Source organism: Chrysoperla carnea, chromosome X, assembly GCF_905475395.1.
Source record: "Chrysoperla carnea chromosome X, inChrCarn1.1, whole genome shotgun sequence".
NCBI lineage: Eukaryota > Metazoa > Arthropoda > Insecta > Neuroptera > Chrysopidae > Chrysoperla > Chrysoperla carnea.
Window position 1 is genome coordinate 9,867,047 of NC_058342.1, and position 21,676 is coordinate 9,888,722.

Here is a 21,676-nt window from a genome sequence, read left to right on the forward strand (position 1 = left end):
TTTTTTAATATTGTTTTTATTCTCAGTTATTGTCAATGAAGATACAAAAAATGTATGCGTCAGTCCAAAACTAACAGCGTCAAAAGTGAAACTTTTTATGTAATTCAAAAACTGTCAATGAGTGTACAAAAAAATACATTGCAGCAAAGAAAAATTGACTGGAAATTATAATAAAAATGATTTATAATAAAAATCAAGAAAAATCTACAGACTATCCCGAATTAATTACTACGGAAGTTTCACTTGTACGTACTATTATTTACATATACATAAAACTATATACATATACGTACAAGTGAAACTTCCGTAGTAATTAATTCGGGATAGTCTGTAGATTTTTCTTGATTTTTATTATAAATCATTTTTATTATAATTTCCAGTCAATTTTTCTTTGCTGCAATGTATTTTTTTGTACACTCATTGACAGTTTTTGAATTACATAAAAAGTTTCACTTTTGACGCTGTTAGTTTTGGACTGACGCATACATTTTTATTTCTGAAAACACACTCAATCATGATAAAACAAATAATACTATTGCGAAAATTAAAGTTAACTCAGTAGAAAATGATAATTCAAGTGAAGAAATTGAAGAACCTACAGAAGTTTCGGAAGCTTCATCTGAATCAAAAATCAAGCGTAACGTAAAACCACCAAAAAAATTAGAAGATTACGTTCTTTTAACTTATCAAGAAGCTATCTCTGGAGATGATAGTGAAAAATGGAAAGAAGCAATACAAGACGAAAAAGATTCTCTTGAAGAAAACCAAACATGGACTTATGTCAACAAAGAATCAAATCTAGATCAAAAGTTGTTAAGTAGTAGATGGATTTTTTAAATAAAAGATGATGGACGATATAAAGCTAGATTAGTAGTCAGAGGATACGAACAAACACATGGAATTGATTTCTTTGAAACCTTCAGTCCTGTAATAAATGCCAATTCGTTACGATTAATATTAGCTGTTTCTGCATCTACACAATCAAAAATTATTACGTTCGATATAAAAACGGCGTTTCTTTATGGAAAACTGCAAGAAGACATTTACATGAAAATTCCTGATGGTTATAATAAACCAGGTAAAATATGTAAACTTAATAAGGCATTATATGGTTTGAAACAGGCACCACTAAGATGGAATGAACATCTTTCTAATTTTCTAAAAAATCATGGATTAACTCCAATTAATTTCGAAAAATGCATATTTAAAAATTACGACGGTTCGTTATTGTTAGCTATATACGTCGATGATGGTCTGATAGTAGGATCAAATGAAGAAAATATGAATTAATTTCAAATTTGAACAGTGTATTCAAAGTTACTATTTATTATTTTCCGAAAAGATTTCTTGGAATTGAATTGGATGTACAAGTGAATCAAATTCGTTTAAGTCAAGAAAAGTATGCAGAAGAAATATTAAACAAATTTGGAATGAATAATGGAAAATTCGCGTCAACTCCAATTCAACCAAACGTTAAAGGTGAAAGTGAAAATACAAGTGATTCTAAATACCCATATAGAGAAGTTGTTGGTAGTCTGCTTTATCTGTCAAATAAAACACGACCGGACATAGCATTTGCTGTCAGCTACGCCAGCAGATTTGTACAAGATCCAACAGTTAGTGACATTTTGAATTTAAAACAAATATTGCGATATATAAACGGTAATCTAAACTTAAGTATAGGCTATTCAAAGAGTGATTCGTGTGATGAATTATTGGCGTATTGTGATTCTGATTACGCTGGTGATGTAAAAACTCGAAAAAGTACTACGGGATATATAATATTCTACTGTGGTGGACCAATAGCATGGTGTTCACGTAAACAACCGATAGTCGCCTTGTCTACAACAGAAGCGGAATTTATTGCAGCAGCAGAGTGTTGTAAAGAACTTTTGTATTTAAAAACATTGATTGAAACAATAAGCGGACGTAAGCATAGTGCAAAAATGTTAGTGGATAATCAAAGTGCCATTACATTAATTAAAAATGGAACATTAAATCGAAGATCGCAACATATAGATTTCATTATAGAAAAAAATAGTGAAGGACTGATAAAAATTGATTATGTGAATTCGAATGATCAACATGCTGACATTTTTACAAAACCATTAGGTTTAAATAAGTTTATACAGCACAGAAATTTTATATTTAAATAACTTTTGTTTTTGTTAAGAATATCAAAAAATGTTTATTTTTATTTTTTTTTTGTTCAATTTTGTATGTTGATATTTTTTTTTGTTTAATTTTGTTGATATCATATTTTTTGTTTAACTTGATTAAAATCAAATAAATTTATTAATTAAGAGGAAATTTGAAATTAAGGGAAGGTGTTGTAAATAATTTCAAATTTGCCACTTAATAGTTTAGTACTTTAGTTCATTGTATTGATGTTGTTGATATAATTCTAATAGAGATAATTCTTTATATTTTGTAACTTAGCGGAAAAGGAAGATATATTCAAATATAAGTGCAAGTTAATGATTTGTGTAAGACACACTATTACGGATGTTAAGTTTTATGTTGCTTCATCTTTATGCAAATATAAGTTTATTTGTTCTAATAAATGTTATTAAATATTACAACAACTCAAACAACATAATTGTGTATTATTTTTTGTATTTAATGATTGACAATAAACAGATTAAAATTAGTTTGAATTATTGTGATTTTTACTCGACGCAATATTTCACGTGCGACCTCAAACTTCCAACATTCACACCCTCACCCACCTCTATAAGAGAAAAAAAAGGAAATCGTTAACACCGTACTACCTCCCTCAGCTTCCTCTAATGATATGACGTAAGAATTTTTTCACTACTTTTATTATACAGCAAAATTTAAATTTAAAACAATCAAAGTATTTTTAAGGTTAAAGTCAAGCACCTACTTTATAAAGGCCTAATTTTTTTTACAAAACTACGAAAGTGATTGGTATAAATTTATCGTTTAAGTTTCTCCTTAGAACGAATTTATATCAATCATTTTCGTACTTTAGTAAAAAAAATAAGGCCTTTATAGTAGGTGCTTGACTTTAACCTTAAAAATACTTTGATTATTTAAGTTTTGATGATGTTTTAGAAAAAAATTAATCCAAATAATGTAAATTTATTGTGTAACTTTTCCGAAAGGAAGCATTTAAATATTACGTAAGCAACTTTTACGGCGACTTCACACCCTCACCCACCTCTATAAGAGAAAAAAAAGGAAATCGTTAACACCGTACTACCTCCCTCAGTTTCCTCTAATGATACGACGTAAAAATTTTTTCACTACTTTTATTACACATCAAAATTTAAATTTAAATAACCAAAGTATTTTTAAGGTAAAAGTCAAGCACTACTTTATAAAGGCCTAATTTTGTTTACAAAACTACGAAAGTGATTGGTATAAATTTATTGTATAAGTTTCTCCTTAGTACGTATTTATACCAATCATTTTCGTACTTTAGTAAAACAAAATTAGGCCTTTAAAGAAAGTGCTTGACTTTTACCTTAAAAATACTTTGATTATTTAAATTTTGATGTATAATAAAAGTTGTGAAAAAATTCTTACGTCATATCTTAGAGAAGGGAGAGGGAGGTAGTAGGGTGTTAACGATTTTATTTTTTTCTCCTATAGAGGTGAGTGGGGGTGTGAAGTCGCCGAAAAAGTTGCTTACGTAATACTTAAATGCTTCCTTTCGGAAAAGTTACTCAATAAATTTACATCATTTGGGTTAATTTTTTTCGAAAAATTTTCTGCCTACGAGATTTTACAACTTTTTTGGGCTGACGTAATTGAGTTTATTAGCATTCTGTGACAACTGGCTGCGGAAATATTTCCCCTAAAACAAAGAATTTTCTACCATCCACCATCCGATATTTTTTGATTAACGCCATTATAATTTTCCATAAGACGGCATATTTTTTGTCCATTTACAATCTGTTTTGATTCAATTATACTTTATTTCGTACCACGTTTTTGATTCGATTTAACAACATCCATCTTTAAAATTGTACGTATTGATTTATCATATTTTTGGATTTCATTAATAATTTTCTGCAATTAATCAAAGTTAGTAAAATATTTTCATGATATTCAGTTACTATGCAAATAGTTTCTGGGATTTTATTTAATTTGATTTAATTTAATTTAATCGTTTTAATATTCAAAAAATTTTGTTAGAATTATTTAATCAAACACTATTTCTAGTACGGTTAAATAATTACCGATATAGATTTTAACTTGTAATAACCAATAATTGTTTGTCGTATTTAGTATTCCTTTTAAAATTGTTTCTTTTGTCGAAAGCAATTATTATTGAATTTTGTCTGGGGTTATACACGGTTTGAGATTTACGAACATTAAATTGAAATTTTATTTGATTCTAAGTACATCATTCGTATTTCGATAATTTAATTAATTTTCTACTTATTTACTTACATTTATTTAAAATTGTGAATGTATTTTCATTTTTCATATAAAATAATTTCTTTCGATCGATAAAGATTTATTTTGAGCTTAAAAATGACATGACATTTGTTAATGTGTTATTTTGTATATGGATATCTAAATTTAGTGTGGACTGTCTTCAGTCCACAGATATGAAATATTTAAAATTTATGGATTATCTGTATGTACGCTATTTATGTACTTGTATTTTATTTTTGAATTCAAAAAACTATTTTTATATTTAATATTTTTGCTTTGTTATAAAGATAGTACAAAGCAAAATAAGTTGTTACAGTTTTCACATATTAATAAATTATTATTGTTACAGTTTGGTGACAACAAAATATATTTTTAGTCTAATTTTTTTTATATACTTTTTCAGATCCAATAAGTATCTTTAAAAGCGTTAAGCAAAAAGATTTACGAGCCTCTGTAACGAATCGGCCGGGCCCAGCGATTTTGTTCCACGTTTATTTTAAATACCTTTAAACTTGAATACAGTATGGTTCACTCTGCGAGACTTTCAAATGGGTTTTCTTATAGATTTTTGGTACTTACCATCAATATACATAACTTTTACCAAATTTACACACCCCATCTCATATTATATTACCACTTGGTAACTCAAAATTTACAGTATATTCCTTCAGAAATATCGCTAATTTACTGAATAAAATTAATTTTCAATGTGGCATCCTTTCTCCTATCATTAATTCCCCCAAGGATTCTGTGGAGAAGATGAAAGCAGACGATCGCTTTTGTTGTCTTTTTTTCCACGAAATGTCCCTTACGCCTGGTTTGGATTATGATCGGAAATCCTACCGTATAATACGTTTTGATGATTGTCACGACTTGAAGTCTAAATACGCTGATCACGCTATGGTTTTTATGGTCCGAGGAATTAGGCGAAAGTGGAAGCAGGCTATCTCTTCCACTTATCGGAAAGTGGAATATCCTCCGCAAGCTTGGTAAACAACTTGAAACAAACTCGAGCTTTGTGGAGCACTTTGTGGGAACAAATTGCTTGTTGGGAGGATATAATTAAATCATACGAAATGGATAATGGGGATTATGACACCAGAAAGTTAAATAGATTGACTGATAGGCATGTGTATCCACAGAAGATTAAAAAAATGAAGTTTAAATACGCAGCAAAAGTATTTTCTCAGCGAGTTTCGTCCATTATGAGAGGATTTGTGAAATTTGGCAAGTTCAATTATGCAAATTTTTTCTTCTATATATGAAATAAACTCAGTTACAGACAATAGGACACTCAAATTTTGATTTTTTTTTTTAAATACATCAATGAATATGAAAATTTGGTATAATAGGTTGATCGTCGGCATCACTGTCGTTAAAGTGACTATTTGGTTTAAAGTTTAAAAATTAAAACCAATTACGAAGTGAAAAAAAAATGAGTCGATGAACATTATGGAAAAGCCTATACTAAAGCCTGCGATCAGAATGGGAATCAAGATGGGTGCCGACGATAAAATACGTACACGTAGTGTTTCCGAAATTTCCAAAATTATCAAATATGTTGTAGGTCCAGCAAAATTGAATGAGTTTAGTAGTAATATTGTGAAATTATCAATCAATAAATGCATTAATAATGCAGTTTTTGAAGTGACCAAAGAGCTTAAATCAGAAATATTAGCATTAAATAAGGTTATATGCGACTTAAAAAATCAAAGTGAAGTTAGCGGGGAATCTTAACAACAACAAGTGATCAATAATGATTCAATTGACCAACGATAAAATAATAAATACTGATGTACTAAGTGTCTCAAAACTATACCAACAAATGAAACTTCTGTTTACATGAAAATATACCATTGGAAAATTCATATTGGACCCAAAGACAACTAATAATGGTATCAATAGTCAAAGCAAAACCACTGAAGATTCCTTTCAAACGGTGACATACAAAAAGAAAAAATGTCATTTGACTGTAGCCGAACAAAGTAACTGGAACAAAATTAAATACACATTTGACTGTAGCCGAAAAAGAAATCCATCTTCATTTATGGAGACTCCATCTGGATACCACCAACAATGAGATAAATTTCATTCAGTATATAAAAACCTCAAAGCCGAATATTGACATAAAATGTGAAAAATTAAATGATAAAAGTAACTATTCATCGTTTAAAATAACAACCTCCGAATTAGTTTCTACCTATCTGCTTGAACCAGAATGGCTAGCAGGTGCAGCCATTGATCATTTTTTTATATTATATTAATATCATTTTTCGGAGATCAAGTTTTCCGAAAGTAAGATAAGGGCGAAACAAACTGGTGGCATTTGCAAAGAAATAAAAGAGAAAATCTTTCATTTGATGTAACTGAAGTTTCAACTAGTTATTAACTGAAAATTATTTTTAAAAAATTTAGGCTGCCGTCCACTTTTTTGGCTAAAAAATGATTCTTTATAATGTACTGAATAAAAAAGTATTAGGTCATTTTCCAATTCAAAGGGCCCAACACCCTCCCAGGGCACTTTGAAAATTTTTTACATATACATAACTGACCCTTATTCACTTCCGCCGTCCACCGATTTTATCAAAAATGATTCTTTATAATGTACTGAATAAAAAAGTATTAGGTCATTTTCCAATTCAAAGGGCCCAACACCCTCCCAGGGCACTTTGAAAATTTTTTACATATACATAACTGAGTAATGGTCGCCGCCGTCCACCGATTTTATCAAAAAATGATTCTTTATAATGTACTGAATAAAAAAGTATCAGGTAATTTTTCAATTCAAAGGGCCCAACACGCTCTCAGGGCACTTTGAAATTTTTTTACATATACATAACTGACCCTTATTCACTTCCGCCGTCCACCGATTTTATCAAAAAATGATTCTTTCTAATGTACTGAATAAAAAAGTATTAGGTCATTTTCCAATTCTAAGGAAGAAACACCTCCCCAGGGGACTTTTTTTTAAATGAAGTTTTAACTTAAAAATTTTTAATTAAAATTTCGAATATTATATAATACTATTTTAATATTACTAATAATTAGTAATAACTACTAATAAATAGTTATAACGCTTAAAATATTTTAGTACTTGGATTTTAATGACCAAGAGATATATGTTTTTTCATTTTTAATAAACATTCTGTATAGTGGTTTCGTACATGCTGCCTGTATATAATACACATAATATTATTTTATTTAAGATACTGTTTCAATTTTAAAGTTTAGTCGCTGGATGCGTCACCGTTGGTAAATTATTTTCAAACTTGTTTCGCATTATGTAATCTTTATTTGATTAACGTGAATATTAAATTAATAATAATTTTTCCAGTAAATTATTAAGAACAGTAAGTAAAACTCATACTACGAACAAATACAAAATTTTATTTATTCAAAGAACTTACCCGACTACTTGGGATTGAATATTAACCCACTTTAACGTATCATCCGGCGTCTAACTGCAAAATATAACGATGGAATAGGAGTTTAAAAACATCTATCAAATGCCACTTGAATGGAAACTGGTGCTCAATTCTACCAACCGTTCTACTCGGATTACGCACAGCTACAATAAAAGACCTAAACATGTCGACCGCCGAATTAACTTTTGGAACTGCTCTTCGTATTCCGGGACAATTCATAGTCGACTCCCGAAATGACAACGATTCACCAATCGAATTCATACGGCAATTACAAGAGCACATGCGCAAGATAAAAATTAAACCAACTCTACACGACAATAAAAAAAAACATTTACATGCACCCTGACTTAAAAACGTGCAGCCACGTCTTTGTCCGAATCGATCGTACTAAAAAATCACTCGAACCTCAATATTCTGGTCCACACGCAGTAATTGAGCGAAACGACAAGTATTTCAAAATTTCACTCAACGGTCAAGAAAAAATGATTGCAATCGACCGCATCAAACCAGCATATATTTTTCACGACGACTCAACACTGAAAGATGATAAACGAACAGAGATCCAACCTACAATAACGCAAACACCCCCACAAATGGCCACACAACCAGAACACATGGAAACGAAAAAGACACGTTCAGGGCGACACGTCACATTTCCAACGCGTTTCAAAGAATATATTTATTTGAATCTGAACAGAGAAATCTCAAAATTACTGAAAAAGATTAAAATGAAGAAGGAACTCATAAAGAAAAGGAAATTGAAGCAGAAAAAGAAGATGATGAGAATGAATATAGATCAGCAGAAAGTTCCGAAGATTCAGATGGAGATAAGACCGTTGAATCTACCAGAAAATTGAGAGACAGAAATAAAATAAGAAAACCAGCTAGATACACTTATGATCCAGCAAGTGTAATCGCAGAAGCTTTAATTACTGGAGCTGAACCACTGGAACCAAGAACTTATGAAGAAGCAATAAAAGATGAAAATCATGAAAAATGGAAACAGGCAATGAATATTTCCTTATTCACAAAGAAGAAGCACAAAGTTTGGATTTTGAGCGAATTACCAGCAGACAGGAAAGCTCTTAAAAATAAATGAGTGTACAGAATTAAAAGAAATGAACATGGTCAAATTGAAAGATATAACGCCAGATTAGTATGCTGTGGTTATTCCCAGATACATGGCATCGCTTATACAGAAATTTTAAGTCCAGTATCCAGATATGACTCAATCAGACTTATTTTGTCATTGGCTGTAAAAGAAAATATGATGCTGGAACAATTTGATGTGACTACAGCCTACCTGTATGCAAAATTAGATGAAGAATTGTATACGGAGCAACCAAAAGGTTATGAAGATGGAACTGATAAAGTATGTAAGCTGAAACAAAGTATTTATGGCTATTGAAACAGTCTGGAAAAATGTGGAATAATCGATTTACTGAATTTCTCAAGAAATATGATTTAAAACAGAGCAAAGTTGATCCATGTATTTTTTCAAATCAAATTCATTCTATGTTTGTTGCAATTTATGTGGATGATGAACTAATTGCAGCTAAAAATCCAGAAGAATTTAAAAAACTGATCAATGGACTAAAAGATACTTTCAAGGTTTTAAGTTCACCATTGCACTATTATTTGGGTATGGAAATTATTCAGAAAAATGGCTCAATCTGCATCCACCAGAAAAATGACATTGAAAAAGTGCTCAGTAGATTTGGAAGTGATGATTCCAATCCAAGCTCAGTACCAGTGGATCACTCAGTGAAAAAGACCATCCACACAAACTGAAAAGTGTCAAAAATGAAGTGCCATATCGAGAGGTAGTTGGAAGTCTCATGTTTTTAGCTATCATTTCAAGGCCAGACATCAGCTATGCGGTGAGTCGAGCAAGTCAATTCTTAGAAGATCCAAAAACAATTCATTGGAATGCTGTCAAGAAAATTTTAAAATACTTACAAGGAACTAAAGAATATGGTCTTCTTTACCAAACTGAAGGAGATTTGGAAGGTTATTCAGATGCAGATTATGCTGGAGATACAGATGATAGAAAGTCAACTAGTGGATATGTATTTCAAAATGGAGGTGCAGCTGTATCATGGGCATCCAGAAAACAAAGACTTGTAGTTTTATCAACAACTGAGGCAGAATATGTGGCAGCAAGTGAAGCAGCAAGAGAAGCCATTTGGATCCGAAATTTGTATGTAGAACTGACCGGAGAAGACAAAGTCATTACCTTACATGTGGACAACAAGAGTGCCATCTGTGTCATCAAGGATGAAGCTTCCAAGAAGAGAGTCTCTTTAATACTCACATTTTGGTTGATTTTGACGCGCCGCCAAAAAAGGTTGCCGACCCCTTTTTTAAACTTCTAAACCTTTTTATTAAACTTTAATCGATGATGACGAATATGACGATAAAGAAACGGCTCTCTCTTTACTCTTAAGAGTAAAACTTAAGTGTAGGAAGGCTTTCGGTGATAATGGAATAACTAATGTTGTGCTCCACTATCTTCCTCGGAAGATGGTTGAACAGCTCAGCTATACCTTTATTGTGTGCTTGTGACTCGGTTATTTTCCTGACCTTTGGAACGCTGGTAAATTGCTAGCTCTTTCAAAATGGGGAAAGCAACTTAAGTCGCCTTCAAGCTACCGACGCATCAATTTACTGCCATCTCTCAGCAAGGTCATGGAGAAAGTACTTTAGACAAAATTACAAGGAGTAACATACACAATAAGAGTAATTATGATTAGCTGATTCATACTAATGTAGTCGAGATACTTATTAATATAATACAAAAACTGATCTAGGAGATTGGGGAAAATCTAATTTTAATTTTTAATACATAAAAAAGGCTAAAATTTGAAAAAAAAGAACCTCAACTGAACAACAGAAAAAAATTACAGCGGTTTTTAAAAACTCGATTTTCGTTTATTATAAAACATATTATTTATTAATTTGGCTAATATTTTAAGTGAATGTTGAAGACGTTTAAAAGCACTTATAGCAGAAATTTTACATAAATCGGTTGGTAATTTAAAGGTAGTAAACTCGAGTCCATGCAACATCTCCGTTAAATTTGGCTCAATTCGGTCTAGTAGTTTTAAAAACAAAAATAAAAACCACATACAAGTTGAAAAGAACGCAATTTTCGTGGCCATTATGATATTGAACTGAATTCATAAAGCATCATTTTCTAAAAGGTCAAAAATTGACAGTTTGTCTTGGCGTTAAAAAGCAGTTTGGTAAATGAATTATTTGATCCATTATGTTCAACTGAAGCATTCTGTTAATTGTTTCCAGGAGTGTTTTTTTTATGAAACGAAAAGTAAAAAAAATTTTTTTCAATCTTCATTTAAATTTGATTATTAGTTCTCAAGATTTAGAAGCTCTAGAAACTAAGTTTATTTTATTTTTATGAGTACAAATTTCTTTTTTTTTTTTTTACAGTCCATTAAGTTCGCCCGTCTCTTTTTTGTTCGGGCTTTGCCGCTACAAACATTTTGAACAATCGCAAAAGTAACCTAATTGCTATCGTTAAGATAGTACATCGTATATGCGTATGTGAAAGGTCTGTTAAGTGAATTCCGCGTTTACTCGCAGCTGACCAAAAACAACAACATGGAGTATATAAGAATGGATGAAACACGTATCCACCGTTTTACTGCAGAGTCAAATCGGGAATCAGCTTAATGAATAATAAAGAATGCAAGCCAACCTAAGCGACCAAAAATCGTAGGTTGGAAAAGTTATGTTATCCGTATTTTGGAATGTGATTGAAATCGGTAAAATATACTAATTTCTAAAACCAAATTTCTCCAGATTTAAAAGTTCTAGCGACCAAGTTTACAATATTTTCAAAATATTGGAAAAACAAGTTTCGTACTTTGATAAAACAATACGAGTTATATACTAGAAATTCGAAAATATGTTTTACTAAAAAATAAATACTCCACACAAAAAAAGTTAAGTTCATAAGCGCACACTTTACGTAGACATTAAATTCGACCGCAAGTTTCAGAGTCAATGAAAAATTAGCTCATACTCATTTGTAAGAAGAAATCACCAAAGGAAAGAATGGTCATAAAAGACAAAACAAAAAGTGATCCTACACCAAAAAAATGTGCTGCCTCACAAGTCGGTTTTCATTTTTGTCAACGATGACAAAAATTTGAATTGCAGTCAAGTTATTTTGAATCTATCTTATTCTCTAGATTTGGCTCCCTCAAGTATTAATGTTCGCAAAACCTGGGAAAATTTTCTTGTAACATAATTAATTACAAAAGAAGTAAAATAATATTTATCGAATTTTAAGATTAGTTTGCAATATAAATTGATTTATTAAATAAAAAAAGTCTATTGCAATGACGGTTAAAATTTGAATTGCACTACCTTCAAATTGCTTACACATCCATTTTTTCTAGATTTGAGCCCAAGCGACCTTTTCGCAAATCTCAAAAACTTGTCGCCGAAAATACAACGACCCCTATGAAAACATGATATTCGAAACTGAAGCCAATTCTGTAAGATAAAACAAATCATTCCAGCAAAAAGGCATTAGAAATGTTAGAGCATCACCAGAAAGATTAAATCATTTTACAAGTCAATCACGAAATTATGTTGATGAATAAAATGAATTTGGCGGAATGAAAACATTCTTTTTATTTTGCTTAAAACTGCTCCAAACAGGGCTTTGAATCATCATCATGATTTACTTGGCACAGAGCTTTTACAAGCTCAAATACTGATCCAAAATACAACGTCATATTTTTACGATGCCAGATATTTATTTATACCAAACAGTACAAGTAGTTGACGGATTTATGAGGATATACACATCTTTTCATGTCTAAACTCATACTACTCTTACCAATATCAATACTGAGAATTTGTACATAAACTTCTTGCCCCCTTGTTACGAGAATACTAACTGGTAAATTGCTCTTAGTCGAAGTTATTTCTAACGAGTTCACTGAACCTTTAATTCCAGATATAAGCTCAACAAACAATCCATAATCTGCTATGTTTTTACATAACCCTTATTCACGCTATCAACTGTATATTTTGGCTCTGCATTTTGTCAAGGAGTATCTTCTATCTGCTTCACACCCAAGGAAATTGAATGAAATAGGTGAAACCATGAGTGGGGAATATTTATTTAAAGGAATCATGAAAAAGTTACTCTTTCTCCAATACAATGTCTCCCAAATTAATAGAAACGATAGCAAAAATTTAAACTGCACTTAAAATTGGCTTCGTCTCTATCTCATCCTCTAAATTTAGCATTCAGCTATCATTACTTATGCTAGCTGGATCAAGTACGATTCCAATGAACAAATTATTTCTGAAACTGGAGCGTATTTTAAAGAATTGAAAAAATTATTCTATAAGAAAAGGCAAAGAAATGCCGGAGCGGCGCTGAAAAAATCACTACAGAAGTCTAGAAAAAGATATGTTGACTACTTATGTTGAATTTTTCCATAGAATCGTATTTTCATGTTATTTTCAGGGCCTTTCACAAGCATTAAATAAACATTCAATCTGGAAGAAAACAGAAATATATTAAATTCAATTCAATTCAAATGGTAATTTTGAATAAAATTATGTTTAACACTTTCATTTTAAAATGACCAACCCTGTATATAAAATTTATTATAAAAAAACAAACATTTTCTAAGTAAAACAGTTAATTACAAAAAATAAGTAAAAAATAATTTTACTACTAAATTTATAGATTTGATTTTAAGAAAGGTTTTAAATACAAATGGAATGATTTATTAACAGGTTCTTGATTCAAAGGACTCTTGGCAGCTTCTTCGAACAAACGTTCATAAACACGACCATCATACGATCCTAAAGTTGAATTAAGAATACGATCACTCAAGTCAAATCCATCTACAATACCCACAACATTTGGTCGAAGTTCTTTTAAAAGTTTTTCTAACCATTCTTGTAAACTGTCAACTGCTTCACCATTCAACGAAGCAAACTGAAAAAATAATAAATAATTGAAAATAAACAACTGACTGATTTAATTGCTGAAATACTCTGTATAGACAGTGTTAGGTATCAGTGCTTTTATAAATAAGATAAGTGTAAAATAAAAGGATTCATGTAGAATAAAAAGACGACCATTTTGTCCGGAAAATTTCTAAAATTTTTCTTGGAATTGGAATCCGTTTTTTTTTGAAATTTACATGTTTTGAAAAGAATTTTTAAACGACAGAAATTTTGCTTTAAAAATTGGCCCCTTTGATTCCATTAATGTTATCGAATGGATTAAATATGAAATTATCGAAAGACTCACTATTTGAAACTACTTACAAAATTTCAAATCTCTATAGTTCAGTTCCCCTATTTGGAAATCAGCTTTATTGAGGTACACACTTCGTGGTCATTGATGATTTGTTCGTAATGTTAACATAAATCCGAAAAGGTTTCACAAAAATTTGCCCCAAGATGATCTTTTTTGGCGGTTTTTTTAAAAAAAGTTAGAAAAAAAACTGTTTTTTGGGAAATTTATTGATTTTCGTGGATAACATCAAATGGGAAAGTTGAAGATAATTAAAAAATACGTATTTTGAGATTCGACCCTCTACTGTATCCGTTCTCTACTTATCAGCAATTGAAGTTTAGAAATTGACAAATTTTTTTCTCGGAAACGCGGGGGGGGGGTAGTATTTTTTGTGTATATTTATATTTTTTGCGAATTTGTATTAATAATAGAAACGAGCCTATACCTGTTTGCTTTTTAAAATTGATGCACAGTCGCTGACATTTGAAGGGCATAGCAACCAAAATAAAATTCCTCAGGTCGAGGTATGATTAATATTTACAAAATATCAAAAAATCAAAATTTTTAATAACTTGCCTAACAAAATTAATTAAAATTAAATCTATATATATAAAACAAAGTCGTGTTAGTGACACCACTATAACTAAAGAACGGCTGAACCGATTTAGCTGAAAATTGGCAGGGAGGTAGTTTAGAGCCACGAGAATAACATAGGATACTTTTTATCCCGTTCGACAGCATTCCTGTGGGACTTCATAACTCTACATATACCATTTATTTATTAAACAAGGATAGTTCAAACCTACTTACATTTAAATCTTATATGTCGATCTTTATTTATTAAATGTTATATGTACTGTCTATATCTATTTAATATATGTTTAGAGCTATCTTTGTTTAGGATATTCATTTTATAATTTAGTGTTCTCTTACAATAAATTATAAATGTTTGTTGTATCTACTATCTTTTTTTGAAAATTTTTTATTAAACAAGGATTGTTCAAACCTACTTACATTTAAATCTTATATGTCGATCTTTATTTATTAAATGTTATATGTAATGTAACATCTATTTAATATATGTTTAGAGCTATCTTTGTTTAGAATATTCATTTTATTATTTAGTGTTCTCTTACAATAAATTCTAAATGTTTGTTAAAAAACTAATGTAATAAAATGAATAACAAATATCTTGGGTCTTTGTCCAACTTTTTACTGTCCGAAACAGTAATGAATCGTAATTGAAATGAAAAGGACAATTTCGGAATAATTAGATTCAATGCGGAATAATTTCAGAGACAGAACGGAATGAAAATGTTGGCTCTACAGTCAGATCATAAAATATCTCGAAAATTACTCATTTAATGGTCAAATAAACACGATTTTTGTAATTTTCGGGTCAAAATTACCTTATAAACTTAGTTTTATCGAAATTGGAAACAAAAACTTTTTTTACACTTTTGCAATTTGTAAAAATCGAAAAAATCATAAAAAATTCAAAAAAACACAATTTTTGTAATTTTTGGTTGGGTTGGGTTAGGTTGGGTTAGGTTGGGTTAGGCTGGGTTAGGCTGGGTTAGGCTGGGTTAGGTCGGGTTGGGTTGGGTTGAATGTGGGTGTGGGTGTGGGTGTGGGTTGAGTTGGGTTTTTTTTCAATTTTATTGATCTGTATATATAAAAATAAATTGCTGTGCGTTAGTCTCCCTAAAACTCAAAAACGGCTGGACCGATTTTCAAAATTAAACTTAACTAAATTTTAAAAAACCCAAAAATTAAACTAAAGAAATCAAAATTTATTAATTTTGTATCGGAATCGCTATTGTTACGCTTGATCCTCAAGGTTGCAAGAGTGTAACAAAATTGTTCAATATATAGGAAGATACGTACAAGTATACTGCGAAGTTATACTACTTATCTATATTCAGTTTGTAAAACATAACCAAAAATTTCAAGAAGAAACTCAAGAAGAATGTTTGTCATTACTTTTGTTTTATTTGTGTTTATTCCCATATTGTTTATATTGTGTATGTTTATTAACATACCCGTGCGCCTGGCCTTTGCGATGATCATAAACAAATCGCAAGGCCAGTCGTTGGAAGTTTGCGGGATTAATTTAGAATTTCCATGCTTCTCGCATGGACAACTATATGTCGCGTGTTCACGTGTAGGAAAGCCATCGTCTTTATATACTTATGCTCCGATAAACCAAACTAAAAACGTAGTTTATCAAAAAGCTTTAAATTGCATAGATATATTTATTATGTTTTGTTATGTATTGATTATATTTTGTTGTGTTAATAAAACACATAAAACATGTTAAAATGACCAACAAGTTTCATTTAATAACCTAATACCATTTTAACCGTAGATAATACAACCAGTGTTACTTTTTGACAAAAATAAATTAGAGTCTAAAGGTTGACATAATCACGAACCAAAAGTTGTAAAAAAAAAAGTTGCAGGTGATACGAAGTTCACCGGGTCAGCTAGTTTTATTATAAAAAATACCAAAATAATTTTTTTTTTAGATGCCAAAAATTTTAACCTTGCAATTACTGCCAGGCAAGCTTATTAAAATTTTTGTTATATTTTGTTAACATATTTAGTCGACCTGGGGGGTTCATTTTGGTCACTATCCCCTCAATTGTCAGCGGCGGTCCATCAATTTACATAAACAAACATGTATAGGTTCGTTTCTATTATTAATACAAATTCGAAAAAAGAATCATAATTCATAAGACTTTTGAAAAATTTTCGTTATTTAGAAGAATATCGATTTGAAATTTTGCACAGTCATACAGGGTGATGAATCACATTTTTTAAAGTACTTAACCGAAATTTAAACTTTAAACTCAGTCTACTACAAATTGGCAAATAGGGCCGATTCTTAATATTTTGCCCAGCGTCAAAGATGGTTAGAGATATCGAAAAATAAAAAATATTAGAAAAATTTGCTTAGATCCATAGAAAAGTTCTTATACCCATATATCGATTTTCATGACAAAATACGCATTTTTGATTTGTAATTATTTTGGTCTATACACATAATTATAAAAAGTTTATTGGAATATTTGAGTACATATAACACTATTAAATTATCAATTTATCCAGTTTTTATATTCCATAACACACTAATTATAAAATAAAAAATAAACTTTTACAACTAGTGTGCTATGAAATGTAAAAACTGGACAATTTGATAATTTAATAGTGTTATATATTCAAATATTTCATTAAACTTGTAATAATTATGAGTGTAGACCAAAATAAGAAAAAATTTAAAAATGTGTACTTCGTCATGAAAATCCATATTTGAGTATAAAAAAAAATATTCTAAGCAACTTTTTCTAATAGTTTTTTTTTTCTTCGATATCTCTAACCATTTCTAGCGTTAGGCCAAATAATAAGAGTCGGCCCTATTTGTCTATTTGTATCAGGCTGAGTTTAAAATTCAGATTTCGGTTAAGTATCTTTAAAAATGTATGCCAATAAATGACGAAAAGATGATGGTGTCTTCATCTTAAATGCAACACACGGCACATATAAAATTTATATTAGATCGGTTTACTGCGCAAACGCAATACATTCTTAGCTTTTAGTCGATATAAACCTGTTATTTTCAGCTGAGCATGTGTTGTTCGTACACGAGTTTTACAATAGAAATGATTTGTCTAACCCTAATTTTCTAGTGAAAATATTACTTTTGTAAAACTTACGTTACACACAATTTTGTAATCTGAAACTGTAAAACATATCCAATGATATCCACGCGCCTCCCAAGTGTGTTGCGTTGACGCAGAAAGGCAATAAAATTTATAATTTTTGAATAAAATCATCACTTTTATAAAACTTGTGCACATACAAAACACGATCCGCTAAAGAGAAAAGGTTCATGCCGACTAAAAACTTTTAGGACCAGGTTTTCGAATGATATGGAATAGCTGTTCAAATATATGTTGAGCTTTTCCCAAATACATCCGGTTTCTATTAGTTGGTAGGTTGAAGCGCTAGCAGTGCCGGCAATGACTCGGAGGCCTGCCGTCCAATACCCGGTTGCTTTATCCCTTCATCCATCTCGTGAAATTCCCGCTTAAAGTTTATGGTAATTTTTTTAAAGCGTTGTCACATCGTGGAAGTGTGGAAGTATAAGCGCGCTGATTTATAAACAATTACATCATACAATCATACAAATTTTTAATCGATTAAAATATAATAAATTATTTTTATTAACTTGATATATGATAAATTGAGATATATTTTATTATTCTTAAAGAAATTGATTTTATGAAATTAAACATCAGATGTAAATGTCGAATTTTTTTTTTTTTTTTTTATGAATTATATTATAGAAAAATTTAAAAAATCTCATGTGAAAATTTTAAATTATTCAAAAATAATTACTTAGAAATAATTTATAAATCATAAATAACAAGTGAAAACAAACAATTGACAGAGTTACTTGTTGAAATACCATGTATAGACAATGTTGATTACTCTATAACATTACAGATATACATAACTGACAATTCAATATTAATACATACTATAAAATTTGGATCTAATATGTACCCTTGTGAGTAAACAGTGCAGCGATGTTTACAAAAAAAAACATGTTTCAAACCAAAGTTGTTTATTTTTCGACAAGGAATTTTTTTTTACATTTAAACTTTTGTTCTATCTCTAACGGTTTACAAGATGGGTCCTACGGACTCAAGACCCAATTGACCTATGTTGCTCATTTACGAAGTTATCTCCCCTTTTTACGCCCTGAGTGCATACTAAAAATTTCAACTTGGTATCTTTTTTCGTTTTTGAGTTATCGTGTTGACAGGAATCGACTAATTAGGTGAAATTATGAACACCCTTAACCAAAATTTTGTTCGTAGCATCAATATTTTTAAAAGTTACAAACTTGAGACTAAACTTGGTATACCGTGATATATATTACACATATTGAAGGTATAATAACCAGAATAATTTATAAAGCATAATTAGATATAGTTGAAATAATAAAACATAGGTGGACGTGAGATTAACCTAAGATCAGTTGGTGACAAAGCTGCGAAGAATTTAAAATGCGAATTTTTCGTGTTCCCTTATAAGATAATCTGAACAGTTTTCCTGAGTTAAAAACTACTTTCCTCTTTTCTTCCAAAATCCAAAAAAAAAATGCTCACCCGAATTAAATCTCCTAACATTTTGGTAGCAGTGTGAACTGCATATAATTCACATAATTGCATAAAGACTAGTTGTAATGGTTGAGATAATGTTTTGGTAGTAGTTTTAACAGTTTCATAAAACTTTTCTACCAATATTAATCGACAATGTGCTTCGGCAGCTGCAACTAATTGTATAGATGCATCATTCCAAGCATCTTCGTAGCACATTCCTTGACGTAAACGTTTATCTATGTGTTCGTAACTCAATCGAATTTTCCTGTAAAATTAAACAAAAATAATTAATATTAAAATATTAAAATATTAAAATAACAAGCTCTATAAGAATCGTGACTCTTGACAGATATTTTTAATTTGGTATAGAAACTTTTAACTGTTGAGAACTGCTTAAAAAAATACTCAAATAGAATCCATGTAAAAATTAATTGAGCATCAAGCGTAGCTTAAAACAAAGACATCGAAGGTAAACTCTACTTCAGTTTCTCGCTAATAAAACCGTTATAAGCGGGGAGTCGGTGACAGTAAAACTGCACTTACATGGATTTCGAAATTTTGCATAAGAACCAATTCTATTTAGGTCCAGTATTTTAGTTAAGACTAAACCCTCTTTCTGTATCCGTTCTCTAGTTATAAGCAATTGAAGTTTTGAAATTGACACATTTTTTTCTCGGAAACAGCGGGGGTGAGTTGAATAGTAGTAGTATGAGAACTTTTTATGTTATATTTATGATATTTTTTACGTATTTGTATTAATAATAGAAATGGTCATATATCTGTTTGTTTTTGAAAATTAATGGACCGCTCAGCGGTCCATCCATCACAAAACAAACAGGTATATGCCCGTTTCTATTATTAATACAAAAAATATCATAAATATAACATAAAAAGTTCTCATATTACTACTATCCAATTCACCCCCGCCGTTTCCGAGAAAAAAATTTGTCAATTTCAAATCTTCAATTGCTTATAACTAGATAAAGAATACAGAAAGAGGATCGAGGCTCAAAATACGTATTTTTTATTATTTTATTTATTTATGAACCGTTGATTATCGGGGTTATTAATGGTATCAACAAAAAATCAGTAGTTTTCCCAAAACAACCGGTTTTTTTCAAAATTTTCTCAAACCGATGTATTATCAATTTTAGTACAAATATCTGTGGATATTTTCAGGAATTATTTCAAAGTAGCCAACAGTCCTCGATAGCTAATTGTATTGACATTTAGAGTTTCAATCATATGAAAGTGAAAGCTAAAGCACTTACTCAGCCGCAACTAATTTTAGCGCACTAATAATTCCAGGCACCGTGTTGATGAAGAAATAACTTCCTCTCAATTGATTAACTTCATGTAAATAACTAACAGCCGGTGTTAATGATTGTTTTGCTATAACTCTTGGCCAAACTTTCATTAGATACCGTGCAGTTTGTAATAATAGCACGGTATTTTCACCTTCATAAGTACATGCAGCCGTAACCATGCCATATGTTTGAGGAAAATTTGATGATGTCATATATCCATGACCACCACAAGACAAACGACATTTTTCAACACCTTCAGCCGAATCAGCTGTACTCACAGCTTTTAGACAACATGCAATAGAATGTAATTCTGGAAGACTGTCCAAATCACCTTTTTCTAAGTCATTTGAAACATTATTGTACATATCCCAAAGCCATGCTGCACAAAATCGGAACGCGAACACATATGAGAGATATGGAAAAATTTTGTATTGTTGTGTGACGTAATCCAAAATTTGTGGTTCTGGTTCCCTGTGGACAATAAAAAAATAGGTTTTAATCTAACTCAACAACTAAAATAATATAACCTTACAAATTTTCCGAATACGAAAAATTGAAAAAATTTTCATATTTGCTTTTAACCTGTCATTTTGCTCAAGCTCAATTAAAAAATAAATAACTTTTATTATTCAAAGGGTTGGAACTTTTTCTATCTTCATATAATTTTATCCATTTTCGAATGATAAGTTTTTTAGTAATGATGTAAGCAAAAAATAATATCGTTTGGAAAATTTCCGGACCTATACGGTGTAAATCGTTAAAATTTATTTCTCAAAAATATTGCAATGTCATTATAATTAATTGTGCAATAATCTTAAGTGATCATAATTATTAATTAGTAATTAATTTTAATAATAAGTTTAATAAATGCAGGTGACGTTGTTTTAAGTAATTTTTTTAATGATTTATTTATATTATATAATTTCTATATAAAATAGTCATTTTCTTAATGCAAAGAGTTACATCAATAAATATTTGCAATGTAATTTATGATAATGATTATTCTGTTCTAAAATTATTCACTTTTTAAAATTCGCACTCGTAAATATTGAAGAATGTACAGAACGT

General features: G+C 30.2%; 1 protein-coding gene across 1 annotated transcript in view; it reads right to left on the minus strand.

Annotated features, from left to right (window-relative positions):
• Positions 1–13,468: 13,468 nt before the first annotated feature.
• LOC123302340 (probable peroxisomal acyl-coenzyme A oxidase 1) overlaps positions 13,469–21,676 on the minus strand; it is a 28,247-nt gene continuing 20,039 nt past the window's right edge. The window contains exons 6-8 of the mRNA XM_044885231.1: positions 20,573–21,079; positions 19,308–19,566; positions 13,469–13,824 (exon numbers count right to left, since the gene is read on the minus strand). Of these exons, the coding sequence (XP_044741166.1) occupies positions 13,564–13,824; positions 19,308–19,566; positions 20,573–21,079 (1,027 nt within the window). The 3' untranslated portion in view covers positions 13,469–13,563. The remainder of the gene's footprint in view (positions 13,825–19,307; positions 19,567–20,572; positions 21,080–21,676) is intronic.